The 15,846-nt window shown below is 39.3% G+C and overlaps 1 protein-coding gene across 2 annotated transcripts in view; it reads right to left on the bottom strand.

Moving 5' to 3' along the window:
- The window catches only part of RASA2 (RAS p21 protein activator 2), a 111,436-nt gene extending 95,677 nt beyond the window's left edge, over window positions 1-15,759 (bottom strand). For both annotated transcript variants that reach the window (XM_072958409.1, XM_072958420.1), the window contains exon 1: window positions 15,574-15,759. In XM_072958409.1, coding sequence (XP_072814510.1) covers window positions 15,574-15,706 — 133 coding nt within the window. In that variant the 5' untranslated portion in view covers window positions 15,707-15,759. The remainder of the gene's footprint in view (window positions 1-15,573) is intronic.
- Between the last annotated feature and the right edge of the window lie 87 nt (window positions 15,760-15,846).

Raw genomic sequence — 15,846 nt, 5'->3', positions numbered from 1 at the left:
TAACTTCTTCCAATGAGTTTTTTTTTACATATATATACAGAAATTGGGGAGAGAGAGAGAACATTCCAGGAGTAAGACACAACATGAACCAGTCAGGGAGGTAGAAACAAGAGGAGCACCTTCGAGGAGGCAGAGAACAGTTCAGGCTGGCTAGAGCACAGAAAGAGATGAAAGGGGCATAAGAAGGGCTAAGATACTAAAAGGAAAGGTGGCATCAAACAGAACCTGGAATGTTAAGCTAAGGAGTTTTACTTTATTCAGGCAGCCATTCGGGTCACTAAAAGTTTCTTGTGGTCAAAACTATGCTTCAGGAAAATTACTCGGACAGTTACAGAGCCTAAACTAAGGTAATGAAAGGGCAATGGAGGAGAAGAAAAATGGAAGAGATACTACACAGAAAAAATTCACAGAATTTGGCCTGAGTGACTCAGGATATGATGTTCTAGTAACTGGAATATCAGTCTAAACAGAGGATTAAGAACTTTAGATGGGGGAAAGATAAAAATATGCAAACTTAATCATCTATACACACCACCAAAAAAAATGGAGGAAGAATGAATCAAATGTACTCTTAAAAATACAATACAGTCTCAATGCTGACAAGTTTACAGTAAAAGTGAAATGCTGTTATGCCATCTAATTATAAATAAGACAATCCTATGTGACGTTAACATAAGGTCTTTCAAATTTTCTTATAAAGTTTAATTTAAATTTTTGCAGTAAGATAAAAGGTGTACATAATTCTGAAAACATACAGTACTGGTATGGTACAGCAAATTAAGCAAATTCATTTTGGAGACAGATCTGAGTTTCAATTTGAGTTTCGTACTTAACGATCTCATTTGTCTCCACCTCCTGCATGAAAAAAAGGTCATTATAATGCTTCAGGACTACTGTGAGCCTTAACTCATGTAAAGCCCTTACCACAATACCTAGAACAGAGTAAGCATTCAATACATAGTAACTAGTAATGTCCTTCCTTGGTCAGAGATTCCTAAAAATTAGCATCTGTACACAATTCCCTTCACCCAAGCCATCAGGTCCTAACCAAAGATAATCTATAATTTAACAATTGGATACACCAGAGGAGCTTATTTATTTTTCTATGAGACTTTTATTTCATAAGAAATACATTTCTACTAGAGGAAATATATGGAAAAATATCTGGCCTTTCTATACCTCAGCCCCCACATGTCTAAAACAAGTATTTTGAACTATTTCAGACTGGGGACACAAATTGGGGTCAGCTGGCCAGCAATTAATTTTATTTGGCCTGCACAGTATTAGAAAAAATGGAGCTAATATCTAGAAACTGGGAGAGTTAATAATAAGCAAATCCATACTTCTGGTTTCTCTTTAATAATCAAAGACCTGGCAACGTGGTTCTGAGCAGCAACTACAGACAGGCACTCTCTTTGGAAATCGTAACAATCCCCACCTGGCTTTACCTCACTATGCCTACTCTCTGTAGGATGGTGTTTGCAACCCCTGAACTAGTTAGTCTTCTAGGTTCCCGTAGCTTTAAGATTTTGAGAGAGAACGCCTGAAATTTAAAAAGCACATGGCAACTCCGATTTCAAATGTTTTCAGATATTGCTACCTACTGCCAGTTTAACCTGCTAAACACTACAAGAACTAGATATACATTTATATTAAACAAACTGTTCATCAAAACAACTATGAACATACACTTTACCGATTATTACTGCTTATGTTAGCCCACACTTAACTGAGCACAACGTGCAAGCAGTATACCAAGTCATCCAATCATTCCACAACCATTCTGTAGGATTAGAATAACTAGTATCACCAATTTATACAAGAGGAAGCTGAGGCTCTGAGAGATTAGGTGATTACTACAAAAGTAGCAGAAAATCATGTTTTCAACGTGCTACATTTTCATTCATCATTCAATCAATTTCTATGTACCTAACATAATAAATACTTTGTATAGAATAAAGAAATCTCACACAAGATAACAGCTGTCTCTCATTCATTTATCTTCACAGTTCTCAATGGAGAAAGGAAGAGAAAAACTGCTATAATCAACATGACCTTCCAGAAGTTTCACATCTATCCTCTTCAAAGTATGACAGATTGCCCCAGGTGTACAGTAGCAAAAAAGGAGGGAGGGATGCGTAAGAACTATTGAAGAGAAAAAAGTTACGTAGCTGTTATTTCTCCCTTTACTTGTTACCCTGAAAGCACCACTGGATATGTGATATAGATGTGATATTATTCAGGCAAAGAATGAGTCACCAATAGGCATATGGTGCCTACTGGAATAGCTACTGGTAAGTAGGGTTTTCCATTGCATAAATTAGCATGATCAGATAACTGGACTGTCAAGCAACTTTTCTCACTCCCAGTAAATGATAAATTATCTTTGAAAAATATAATCCGTCCAGGGGGGCAGAGGGTGGGAAGGGATAGACTGGGGTTTCAAAATTGTAGAATAGATAAACAAGATTATACTGTATAGCACAGGGAAATATACACAAAATCTTATGGTAGCTCACAGAGAAAAAAATGTGACAATGAGTGTGTATATGTCCATGTATGACTGAAAAATTATGCCAAACACTGGAATTTGACACAACATTGTAAAATGATTATAAATCAATAAAAAAATATTTAAAAAAAAGAAAAAAAAAAGAAAAATATAATCCGAGATTCCATAATCCCACTCAACTGGTAATCTGAAAAAATCAGCACATTACATAAATCCTATCAGAAATCTGGTTCTACCCAAGAATAGGCACTATGATATTAACTTGGGACCTGGAGGTTAAAGAAATAGGGAATAATAAAGTTTCACTAACACTACACTCCTACTCCATCATGGAAGTAAGGTACTGTGCAAGCATCAATAAGACAAAAACTCAAGTAATAGCACTGAGCAAGCACTTGAGTGGGCAAAGGACTCCAGGAATCCAGCATACTTTAGGTGGTTAGCTTAGACTCTGAGAAAGAATGGTTCTGTGGTTATAAAACCTGGCATAAAGTCAAGGTTTTAAAGCATAAACTCCATGGCAACTCCTCAAAAACGCCCTACTAGGTAATACGCAGCTCTTTAGTGGGAAAATCTACAGAACATAATTAGGGACCAACTGTTTTACACAAGTCTTGTGTAATAATTATCACAGTTATCTATACTGCTATCATATTAATCATCTCTGACTGAAGCTTAATCCAGAACGAGAAGTTAGGAAACTACTGCACATGAAAAGGCAAGTTTCGCAAGGTATTGCCAGGAAACGTCCATGGGTTATAGCAAGACGTCACCAAGTTGCAGGCAGGATCTTCCTGTGGTTTGCCTTGCCCACTTCTGGTTTCAGTTTTGAATGTGTGCTGATTCCTAAGCTCCCTACAGCCCCCTTCTCAAGTAGCACACCAAACTCTGAAGCACATATGGTAAAAATCTGTCCTAGGATAGGCCTACAGCCACCTGAAACTTAGGGGCTCCTAAGCTGACCGAGAGACTAGCATGGCAAGCAAATGGAAGGCCCAAATCAAGTGGTGGCAGAACTCAGGGCTGCCTACCCAGGCCATATGTGGGATAAGGCTGCTATTCCTGGTAACAGCATCCAGGAAGCCAAAATGGGACTCATTGTGATGTAATGCTTTTTTAAAAGGGGGGGGCACCTAGATATAAAGCAGTTGCATCCACACAGTGCATGTACATGTATATGTGCACACTTGCACACATGTGTGCCCTAAGAGAACCATTAACATGCAGAGACAAACCCACATGAGCACAGTCACGCAGACAGAAGAATATTTTTTATGACTACTCAAAACAATACTAGAGACAAATTTTTATAGCATTCCAACATTCTAATTTTATTGAATACCCATTACATTAGATCATAACTAATATAGGAACAATTATCAACTTCTTGATAACAAAAATGTACTCATCAGTTCTTCCCAATATACCATCTGACAGGCAACTTGGTAGAGAAAAGGACAAGGATTTTGGCATCTTAAAGACGTTCTGAATAACCTGGCTATGCCCCGTTGAACACTGAGCAAATAACCTGTCTGTTTCTTTGCTAAAACAGGAATGATAACAAACTTCTTCATGAAATTGGATTAAATGAAATAATTTACAACATACCCTAACACAGTACCTAGAAAAGAGTAAATTCTCAATAAATGTTAGTTTACTTCCCCCATCCACCAAGAACTATTTTTATAAAACTGTCCAAATTCAAAACTAAGAGGTGCTGTACCACTCACACAAATGTAATATTTGAAGGGATCAAAATTTTTCTTTCACTATATTCCTCTGAAAAAAAAACACTGAATTTTTTTAAAGTCAACTTTCCGAATACAATTGGTAAAAACAGGCAGAGCATATGGGAATTCACTGTACTATTCTAACACTGTGTGTGTGTGTGAACTTATATTAAAATTAAAAACTATCCAAAAAACTGACAGAAAAGTTGACTTTATTTCTGTGTGCACTCAAAATGTTACCAAACCTAACATTTGGTTACAATACTAATATTGCATCAAATTCATTTATACAAATAGTCATTTTTGATAACATAGCTCATACATAAATACACTCTCTAGGAAAGTAAACCATTATAAGGCTAATTCCCTTTGTCCCCACTGACAAAACCAATGTCGTTCATATTTTCAAATCTCTCACTGTGCATTTTCCCATATACACTAGAGAAAATAAAACACGTAGAATAACAACACATATCACCCTAACAACTGGCTTTTTCTTTTTTTTTTTTACTCAACAGTACATCTTGAGGTTCTTTCATAGTATAGATACATCTCATTCTTTTTAGCTGTTATAGAATATGCATATGAACACACTATTTAGCCATTTCCTATGAATGGACACTTAAGTTGCCTCTAATTGTTTTGTTTTACCAACAAGGTAACATTAAACAGCTTTGTATATGCATCTTCTGCAAATACACAAGTGTTTCTGTAGGGCAGATACACAGAAGTAGAAATGACTAGAGTATATACATTTAAATTTTTAACAGATACTGCCAAAATGCTCTCTAATGCTGCTTTCCAATTTAAACTCACAGCAACAGTGAAGAAACTACTTGTTTCCCTAAACCCTTACCAAATACCAAAATTAACAAGCTTTTCTTTTTTCACAAACTGATTAATATTTTAAATTTGTATTTCTCTGATTAATTTCTGTTAAACCTTACCAGTATTTTCTTATGTTTACTAGACTTTTGAATCTTCTTTTCATAACCTTTGTTTTTTTTTTTTTAGTGGTCTTTTCTTTTTTAAAATTCGGATGAACTTTTTCAATATTCTGAATACTAACAGGTAGCAGCATGGCATGGTGGGTTACAAGTAACAGAGCCAGTCTGCCCAGTCTGAATGACAAGTCCATGCCTCCCTAGCTCTCTGATCTTGGCAAGTTAATTTAGTTTAGCTACTCCATGCCTCAGTTTCCTAATCTGTAAAAATGTGGATAATAACTGTACTTACAGAGTTACCATAAGGATAAAATTAGTTAACATTCTTTAAACACTTTAAAACAGTGCCTGGCACAGAATAAGTGTTATATAAGTGTTATCTTTTTGTCTGTAGGATTTGCTACAAATATCTTCTCCCAATCTATTGTTTGTCTTTTAACTCCTATTTATAAGTCTTCACTTACTTTTCCTCAAACAGTTCTTTTTCCACTTCTATTCTAATATCAGAAATTATATAAGTAGATGAAACCAACAAAAGACTGCGCTCACTGGATCTTACAACCAACTTCTCCTCAAGAATAAACACAGACATCAGCCAAAGCATCTAAATTTAAAAAACATCTTTCCACTAAAAAAAGCTAACTTCCTCACTGCATAAAGCATTCCCACAAATCAGTAAGAAGACTGGTAATTCAGCAGAAAAAAAAGGCAAACCAAATAATCAATTTCACCAAAAAAATGGAAATAAAAATGGCTCTGAAAAATATGAAGAGATCCTCAACCTCATTTAGAAGTTGTGAGTTAAAACTAAAAATTAGGTATTCCTTTTCATCTTACAGACCGGTAAAGATCAAGAAGTTTTAAAATATTCACTGTGTGGGTATAAAGAAATGGACATTCAAACATTGCTGGTGAGAGCATAAATTGTTACGGTCTCTATGAAAAGCAATTTGGCACTGTCTTTCCAAAATAAAAATGCACATACCATCCAATTCATCAGTTTAACATCCAGAATTTATCCTACAGACACGTGTATTCATATTAAAAATGACATGCCTACAAGATTATTTACCGCAATAATGTGTATAATAGCAAAGATTGCAAACAAGCTAAATGCCCATCAACAGGGGACTGGCTAAATAAACTGTGGTACATCCAGATGATGAAATTTTATGCAGCTGTTTAAAAAATGAGGCAGCTCCCCTATTTATTTATTTATGAAAAATCTTCAAGCTATTACTGTTAAGCATAAAAAAGCAGGATACAAATAATGTGTGTATTTTGTTGTGATATGTATATTGGCGAGAGAGAAATATTAATACTCATACTTTTAAATGTAAATGCTTAAATAATCTCCATAAGGATACATAAGAAACCAGCAATGCTTGCTTCTGGAAAGGTAATGAATAGGAGACAAAAGAAGTAACAAAACTTTTTAACGTATACCTTTATGTATCTTTTGAATTTTGTACCAAATATTTGTATTATCTAATCAAATAAACAAATAAACCTTAAAAATTAATCAAATTAAAACCTCCCTGTGATCACACCAAATTTTTTTTTTAATTCAGTTGTTGTCAGTTTACAATGTTGTGTCAATTTCCAGTGTAGAGCACAATTTTTCAGTTATACATGAACATATATATATTCCTTGTCACATTTTCACTGTGAGCTACCTACCACAAGATCTTGTATATATTTCCTTGTGCTGTACATTATAATCTTGTTTATCTATTCTACATATGCCTGTCAATATCTACAAATTTCGAACTCCCAGTCTGTCCCTTTCCAACCTCTCCCCTCTGGCAACCACAAGTTTGTATTCTGTGTCTATGAATCTATTTCTGTTTTATATTTATGTTCATTTCCTTCTTCCTTTCTTCCTTCCTTCATTCTTTCCTTCCTTTCTTCCTTCCTTCTCTCCTTCTTTCCTTCCTTCGTTCTTTCCTTCCTTTCAATTCCATCCATGCGCTATTTCATATGGTATTTTTCTTTCGTTTTCTGGCTTACTTCACTTAGAATGACATTCTCCAGGGATATCCATGTTGCTGCAAATGGCGTTATGTTGTTGGTTTTTATGGCTGAATAGTATTCCATTGTATAAATATACCACCTCTTCTTTATCCAGTCATCTGTCGATGGACATTTAGGCTGTTTCCATGTCTTGCCTATTGTAAATAGTGCTGCTATGAACACTGGGGTGCAGGTGTCTTTTTGAAGTAAGGTTCCTTCTGGATATATGTCCAGGAGTGGGATTCCTGGGTCATATGGTAAGTCTATTCCTAGTCTTTTGAGGAATCTCCATACTGTTTTCCACAGTGGCTGCACCAAACTGCATTCCCACCAGCAGTGTAGGAGGGTTCCCTTTTCTCCACAGCCTCTCCAGCATTTGTCATTTGTGGACTTTTGAATGATGACCATTCTGACTGGTGTAAGGTGATAACTAATTGTAGTTTTGATTTGCATTTCTCTGACAATTAGTGATATTGAGCATTTTTTCATGTGCCTATTGATCATTTGTTATTTCTTCCTTGGAGAATTGTTTGTTTAGGTCTTCTGCCCAATTTTGGATTGGGTTATTTGTTTTTTTCTTATTAAGTCGTATGAGCTGCTGATATATTCTGGAGATCAAGTCTTTGTCAGTTTCATCTTTTGCAAAAATTTTCTCCCATTCCGTAGGTTGTCATTTTGTTCTGCTTATGGTTTCCTTTGCTGTGCAGAAGCTTGTAAATTTAATTAGGCTCCATTTGTTTATTCTTGCTTTTATTTCTATTGCTTGGGTAGACTGCCCTAGGAGGACATTTTTGAGATGCATGTCAGATAATGTTTTGACTATATTTCCTTCTAGGAGGTTTATTGTATCTTGTCTTATGTTTAAGTCTTTGATCCATTTTGAGTTTATTTTTGTGTATGGTGTAAGGGAATGTTCTAGCTTCACTGATTTAAGTGCTGCTGTTCAGTTTTCCCAACACCATTTGCTAAAGAGACTATCTTTATTCCATTTTATGTTTTTGCCTCCTTTGTCAAAGATTAGTTGACCAAAAGTTTGTGGGTTTCTTTCTGGGCTCTCTATTCTGTTAGATTGGTCCATATGTCTGTTTTTGTACCAATACCACGCTGTTTTGATTACTGTAGCTCTACAGTATTGTCTGAAGAGGGTTATTCCTCCAGCCTCTTTCTTTTTCTTCAGTAATGCTTTGGCAATTCTAGGTCTTTTGTGATTCCATATAAATTTTATTATGATTTGTTCTAGTTCTGTGAAATATGTCCTGGGTAATTTGATAGGGATTGCATTAGATCTGTAGATTGCCTTGGGCAGTATGACCATTTTAACAATATTGATTTCTCCAATCCAGAAGCATGGGATATCTTTCCAGTTTTTTATGTCTTCTTTAATTTCCCTAATCACTGTTTTATAGTTTTCCATGTATAATTCTTTCACCTCCTTGGTTAGATTTATTGCTAAGTATTTCATTACTTTGGGTGCTATTTGAAAGGGGATTATTTCTTTACTTTCTTTTCCTGTTGATTCATCGCTAGTATAAAGAAATGCAACTTATTTTTGAATGTTAATCTTGTAACCTGCTACCCTGCTGAATTCTTCAATCAGTTCTAGTAGTTTTTGTGTGGACCTTTTAGGGTTTTCCAAATATAGTGACACTTTTACCTCTTCTTTTTCAATTTGGATCCCTTTTATTTCTCTCTCTTGCCTGATTGCTGTGGTTAGGACTTCCAAAATTATGTTGAATAGGAGTGGTGACAGTGGGCAGCCTTGTCTTGTCCCAGATTTTAGTGGGAAGCTTTTGAGTTTTTCACCGTTGAGTACTATGCTGGCTGTAGGTTTGTCATTTATAGCTTTTATTATGTTATGTTCCCTCTATACCCACTGTGGTGAGAGTTTTTATCATAAATGGGTGTTGAATTTTATCAAATGCTTTTTCTGCAGCTATTAAGATGATCATGTGGTTTTTGTCCTTTCTCTTGTCAATGGGATGTATTACCTTGATTGATTTGTGTATGTTGAACCACCCTTATGTCACACCAAACTTTCTATTGGTACTCTTTAAATGGTCATGCACAGCAGGTTGCTACTATTCAGCTAGTTGGGGGCTAGTCTGTTCAATGCACAAAAGCAGAGGTTCTCTACCCTAGCTGCCCATTTTCAACCCCTGTGGGATGTTTTAAACCTACAGATGTCCAAGTACCACCCCAGATACTGATTTAGTAGGTCTGGAGTAGGGCCTGGGCATCAGAATTTTTTAAGTTCACAGGTGACACTGATGGGCAGTCAGATCTGAAAACAGCTGAGTTAGAGCATAAGACAAACAGGTAAATACCCAGGCTCAATCTCCACTGAGCTTACAACCGTAGTTTCATCACGAATCCTAATCACGTCACAAAGTTCTTCAAAAGGAACAGATGAGTGTGTAGATGGCACAATATTACCACTTCTGGATATACCACTAGATAAGCAGTATAATCTTCATATATTAAACACAGTACATTTGTATGAATTCATTCTATGTAGCATTTTAGCAAAAACTCTGCTAGTGTACTAGTGCCCAATAGGCCATTAATTGTGTGACACTGGAGTTTCTGAGCCTCAACTTCATCATTTGTAAAATGATGGGACTGAACAAGATATGTTCTCCATCTTCCAGCTCTAAACATCTATAAATCTCTAAGAATACAGGTGCCTAAACGCAACAATCGCTTTAGGACAAACTAGGAAGAACCTTTTTCATCTCATTCACTGCTTAGGCCAAATTCACATTCCAGGAGGCTAGTGCCCTAACAGACACTCAGACATCTATTGCGTATTGCTGAAGAAATTAATGGTCACAGGAAAAAAATGTTGTTAGGATTCAAACAATCTTATATAATACATCTTAGATTTACACAAAATAAGCATACTACATTTGAGCTTTGAAAGAAAAGCATCTGATACAGTGTCTTTAAAAAAATGGTTCAAGTTAAAAGGTAATAGTCAAAGACTCTGTGCTGGAAGGGATGTTAAAGTCCACATCCAAACCTCTCATTTTACAAGTAAGAAAACAGAAGCTCAGCAAAGTTAAAGAATTTGCCCAAAGTCATTTTGTCATTAAGAATATTCTTAGAACCAAGCTCATAGTAACAGATTTGTCAATTATTGTTCACTGATGTTTGCATGTGTACTGGTATAACCTTATAAGGTATATTATTTTAGCTAGGGATTTTTGATGACAATAATGACATATAAAACTAAAGATACAGAAATTTCTTAATATACATAAAGTCTCTTAATTTACATTAATTGATTGCAACAAAGCTGTCAGCTGCTCTCAAAAGTGCATAGAACTTCATTAGTTGATAAAACATATAATCTGATATTATTGTCAAATAATTTCATAAAGCACATTAACAAGAAATAGGATTAGCATCTACGATTAAAGGATAAAACGATAGTTTTATTTCAGCTACATTAGTTCCACAGTCTCTTAGAGTCTATTCAGAGTTCTAAGTTACAAAAAAAATCTATGAACTCATTGAGGTTTACCTCCTGCCTTCCTCAGACCAAATGATTAGCAGAGTGCTCTGTGAACTTTTACAAAGAACCCCTTTCTCTCATTTATATCCCTCTGAAAGATGGATTCTTCCTCCATCCTAAATAACTCATCATCTCATTTTAAATTTCTGACAATAATGAGTTCTTAGCATGAACAAAACCTTTTTTAATCTCTCCCTCTTTCTATTAATTTATTAAATAACTTATCTCATTTCAAATATCTGATATAATAATGAGTTCTTAGCATGAATAAACTCTTCTTAATCTCTCCCTCTCAATTCTACTGCATGGTCAATAAAATGTTTTGATTTATACTTTATTACCAAAAAATGCAAACCTGCCATGGCAAATAAAAACATTTAATGTGTACACAGTGTGATTATGAGATTTTTCTTTTACAGGCTCAGGACCAATTAGTAACAATATTCATGGAATATAGTCAGGTAACAATATTCAAATCCCCTAATAATAAGCAATCCGGGCATTTAGAAAAATTTAATCCTTTTCCTAATGAGGCAACTTTGGCATCACTTCAAACCTAAGCTCAGTTGGCACTGTGATTTTGAAAGGGATGAACTTCCTGCCACAGACCCATGTCATTTTCTTTTAATAATATTATCACCTTCTAGTTTGTTTGGCTGTAAAATTTACAAAGCACTTTCATATCTAGTATATATCTCAAATTCTCCTCAGGATAACATAGTGAGAGGTAAAGCATTTTCTAAAGGCCTATTCTGTTCTAGGCACTGTGCTGACACCTGGAGAGTTAAAAAAATAAAATAAAAGAAGAATAAATTCTATTCTGGAAGAATTCACAGTCTAATGGGGGAAATAAATGATTTCTATAAAATGTGCTGTAATAAGGAAATGAACAATGAGTTGTGATCGCCAAACAGTACGCCAAACAGGCCTAACACATTCTCTCCAGGAATCAGGGTGGCAGTGCCCCAAAGAAGGCTTTGGTCAGGAGATTACACGGCACAGGCTTTTGAAGGATGAGTAGGAGTTTCCTGACATAAATATGGGGTGGAGGGAATGACATGTACAAAATGGATAGTGATGAGGATGAGGAATTATTCTCATTTTATAGAGGAGGAAGATAAGTTCAAAAGTAAGTGAGCTGCTTAAAGTCACATGAATAATAATTAACAATGTATGAAACAGAATTCAGGTCTGATTTTAGTCAGCTTCATACACCAGGAAATGCCAGTGCATGTTGGGCATGAACATTAGATAAACATCAGTTTTTATCTCCTACTTTACTCCTTCCTAAGAGGTGGTCCATGTCTGATTCAGCTCCTGCGGGGAGAAAGAGAGATGATCAAAGTAGGGGATTTACTGAATCCTCAGATCAATCCTGTGAGATAGAGGTGTTTTTTACTATTCGTTCTTTACATGTGAGAATACAGAGACACAATGGGGTTAACAAAAGTTGGAAATTAAGTGAAGAAGCAAACCCAGATGACTACCCTGACCAAACCTCTAAACTCAAGCACTTAACCATACCCACAGATTCTACTTCTCCAAACAGCCCTGGATCACTCTTCATCTAAAAATATCACGGAGACTAAGTGAGTTCTGGGACACATCATGGGCCCACAGATCTCGTACTGTACCACACATCTCAATATTCATACAAATTTTCGTTGGCTCCCTTAACAATCTGGTCTCCCTTGAGCAGATAAACCCACACATAAGGTAGCGTGAGCTCTCTGAGCAACATTTTTACAACCTAGACAAGAGCAAATTTAACAAAAAGCAGTGACCGAAAAGGACAGCACAAAATAGCAGCATGAAGCCTGAAAGTATAAAGGAGAAGCCCCGGTCCCCGTCTTTCACTTGTGAAAGGTTTTCTTAGGAGGATGGGGCCAGTGTCAAAGTGCTTCAGAAGGACTAGCATACCTGCCACTCACTGCACTGAGTTCAAGCCAAAGGATGGAGTCTGGAGTACAAATGTAATTTCCTTTATCAAAGGTTCATATGACAACTCTAGGAGATCCAAAAACCAAATCTGTCTCTTGAATATTAATATCTGGAGCTGTCATGATTTCCTACAGCACTAATATGACCTCAGGGAATTGGGGATCGGCATATAAGCTAAAATACTGCAGTAACACTGGATTTGTTAATGTCAGCTGATTGTTTGAAAGTGACCACAAAATGGTTTTCGATCTGTCATCTCACCTGGTGAAGTATATGGGAAGTATATGGGAAAATCAGACGGGATATATGGGAAAATTAACAAATACTGGAATCAAATGCCTAAAGAAATTTGTGGAGTTCTACTCCAGAACTTTGGAGACATATAAATCAATCCCTCCTCATTTTCTGCTGCTATGATTTGGAGGTGAGGGGTCTGCCCACATCCAGGAACGTTTCCTTTCAGGCTCACTTTCAGCTTTGTGGATCTCTAACCATCCAAGTCAGAGGCTCTCAACCAGCAGTCTGGAATCTGCCAGCACATCTCCAGGCTAGTGGGCACTACCAGGCCTTCCTCCCAAGTCTCCCAGCATGGTGAAAAGGAAAGCTGACAGGGTTACCCCCATCCCCAAGCTGCGTAACATCTGCATTGTCAGAAGCACTATCATCCCATTTCTGTGACTGTAGCACCTGCTAATAATGACTCTTCCAGCCCCCGAGCCCTCAACCTGCAAAACCCACATGTCAGTTTCAGGGAAACAGAAAATAGCATTTCTTCTCAGGGTTCTGAAGCTCAGTCAACCAACTCTAGATTACACCAGCTTAAAAAGAGGACAAAAAAAAGGAGAGGGAGGTGGGGAGAAACTTCACCTACAAGCATCCTAATACACTTTTTCTATGAAATAGGCACTCCATGACCTGAGCTGTAAGCCAAGCAATTCAAAAAGCAAGAAACTGAGATAACAGACATAATACCTCAACTACAGTTAAAGAGGTAATATCATTCCCAGCAAGTGGATGTTCAGTTTCCCAAATCTGGGTAGTGGGGTTGCTCTAAACCGTAGAAACAAAGCTGTGTTTTGTTGTTGTTGTTGCTGTTTTTAAATCTGTAGGCCCAAGTTTCACTCACAGTGACATCACTTACAGTGCTATCTTCGCCATGGAGCAGGTGAAAGTGCAGGGCAGCTAAGTCCTTTTGAAAACAGCCCAACCCTAACTCAATTCCAAGACATGTGTACATGCAGTTCCACGGCATAACCTGCAGCTAAGTCAATCAGCGAGGCTCGACACTGCCTAGCATCAAGTGACACTAAAATGTAAAGCAGTAAAAATTTGGAAAATGAGATCAAGGAGGTGCTCTGGCCCATTCATTTATAGTTTTCCCATGTTTAAAACAGATGTATGCAAATATTAAGCATAAGACTTAATTTGAATATGGAAAAACTTTTATACCCTAGAAGGTAACTTCAACAATGGGAACTTATAGACAAGGTCTTCTTCTCTGGTGTCATTTTCCCAGGTTTTAAGAACTCTACTCTCTTAAGAGCCCAGGACAGACTACTTTTGGGAATAAAAAGGTGAGAGAATTTAACATGTCTGCTTCTGAGGTTTAGTAAAATCCCAAATACTTGAAAGTAGGAGCAACTTGAAAAGAGGAAAAGTGGGAAAACCCAAGCTCAATTAATAACATCACTTCTCAGGAAGAGGACACTTTTACATCCTGCGCAAGAAAGAGCATTGTTAACCATTTTAATGCAACTCGGTTTTCTTCAAAGTGAAAAGTACTCCTCATGACTAAGGGTTATTTACATGAAACATAAAGCATGTTTCCAATTTGAGGATACTGAATCAAGAAAGCAAAGCTAATTTTAAATAAAAGCAAAAATAAATTATGTTGATACAGCTTACAAGGAGCGCGCGGGGGGGGGGCGTTTCTGTGAAAAAATCGGAAGCCAAATAAATGTCCAAATGACTGAACTCAAATGGTCTGTCCATAGCAATGTGCAGAATCTCTGAGAAAAAAATTGAAGGCAACTAGACTGGCTCACTCACAACAGTAACAATTAAACGCATGAGAAAGAAAGGAATTAAGTGGGTTAAGTGCGGGCTGGATGACGGTGTTTCGAGACCTGCTCACAGGAAGCCACTACATCCTGCCTGAAGTCCCTGTCAGTCACGCTGTCTCTCGATTCAAGTCCCCGCCGCAGCGAGATGGGGCGAGTACAGGTGTCCGGCCCGAGCCCCTCCCGGCGCACTCACTCTCGAGCACCCGCGAAGCGGCAACCCGAGCCCCAGGGCGACCCGTTTCCTCCAACTCGGGGCGCCTTTTCCCACCTCTCCCCGACTCAGGAAACAGGCAGCCCCCTCCCCTCGGGCCAGCCCCGCTTCCCCGCCCTCCTCCTCCTCCTCCTCCTCCTCCTCCTCCGGCCGCGCCTCCCGGTAATTACCGCTCGGCTCCCAGCGCGGGGCCGCTCCCGACGCCCGCAGCCGCCCGGAGGCCCGCGCTGGAGAGCGGCCGGAAGCTCCTCACTCCCCCGGCCCGCGCCCCTGGCCGCACCCCCGGCCGGGGAGTCCCCGCGCCCAGGCCGCGCCCCGAGGCCGAGCCCCTCGCGCCAGCGTTGCCCCCGGAGCCTCCCCCTTTCCCCGGCAAATTCCCGACTCCCCACTCCCTCCGGACAGGGGCAGCTCCAGCCCACGCCGCCCCGTCCAAGAGACGCCTCCCCCAACACACCCCCCTCCCAGCCTCTCCGTGCCGGCCCTCCCCGCGTGCCTCGCCCGGCCCCGGCCACCGCCCAGGCCACTCTCGGCCCCGCGAGCCCAGCGCGGCTCGGCGCCGCCACCCCCGCGCGCCCGCCGCCCCCTCAGCCCCGCGGCCGCCGCCGCCGCCGCCGGGTGGGACCCCTCAGCCCGGCCCCCGCTTACAGATCTTGCCCCGCAGGCTCTGCAGCACTCGGACCTCCCGACTGTCCTCGTCCCCGGCCTCAGGCTCTGCCGTCGCAGTCGCCGCCGGCGCTTCGGAAGAAGGCGCCGCAGCAGCAAGCGCCGCCGCCGCCATGGTGCCGCCCGGCCTGTGCCGCAGCCCCGCCGCCTGCGTAGCCGGGCGAGGCGGAGCCCAGCCGCGGCCTCCGCCAGGGTGAGCCGCGCGCCTGGCCCCGCCCCTGGGCCTCGGCCTGGCTCTCCCCGCCCCACCCGGCC

The sequence above is a fragment of the Vicugna pacos genome, chromosome 1, assembly GCF_048564905.1.
Source record: "Vicugna pacos chromosome 1, VicPac4, whole genome shotgun sequence".
In the NCBI taxonomy this organism is placed as follows: domain Eukaryota; kingdom Metazoa; phylum Chordata; class Mammalia; order Artiodactyla; family Camelidae; genus Vicugna; species Vicugna pacos.
The sequence above is the reverse complement of the archived record's forward strand: the minus strand, read 5'-3'. Positions and strand labels throughout refer to the sequence as shown.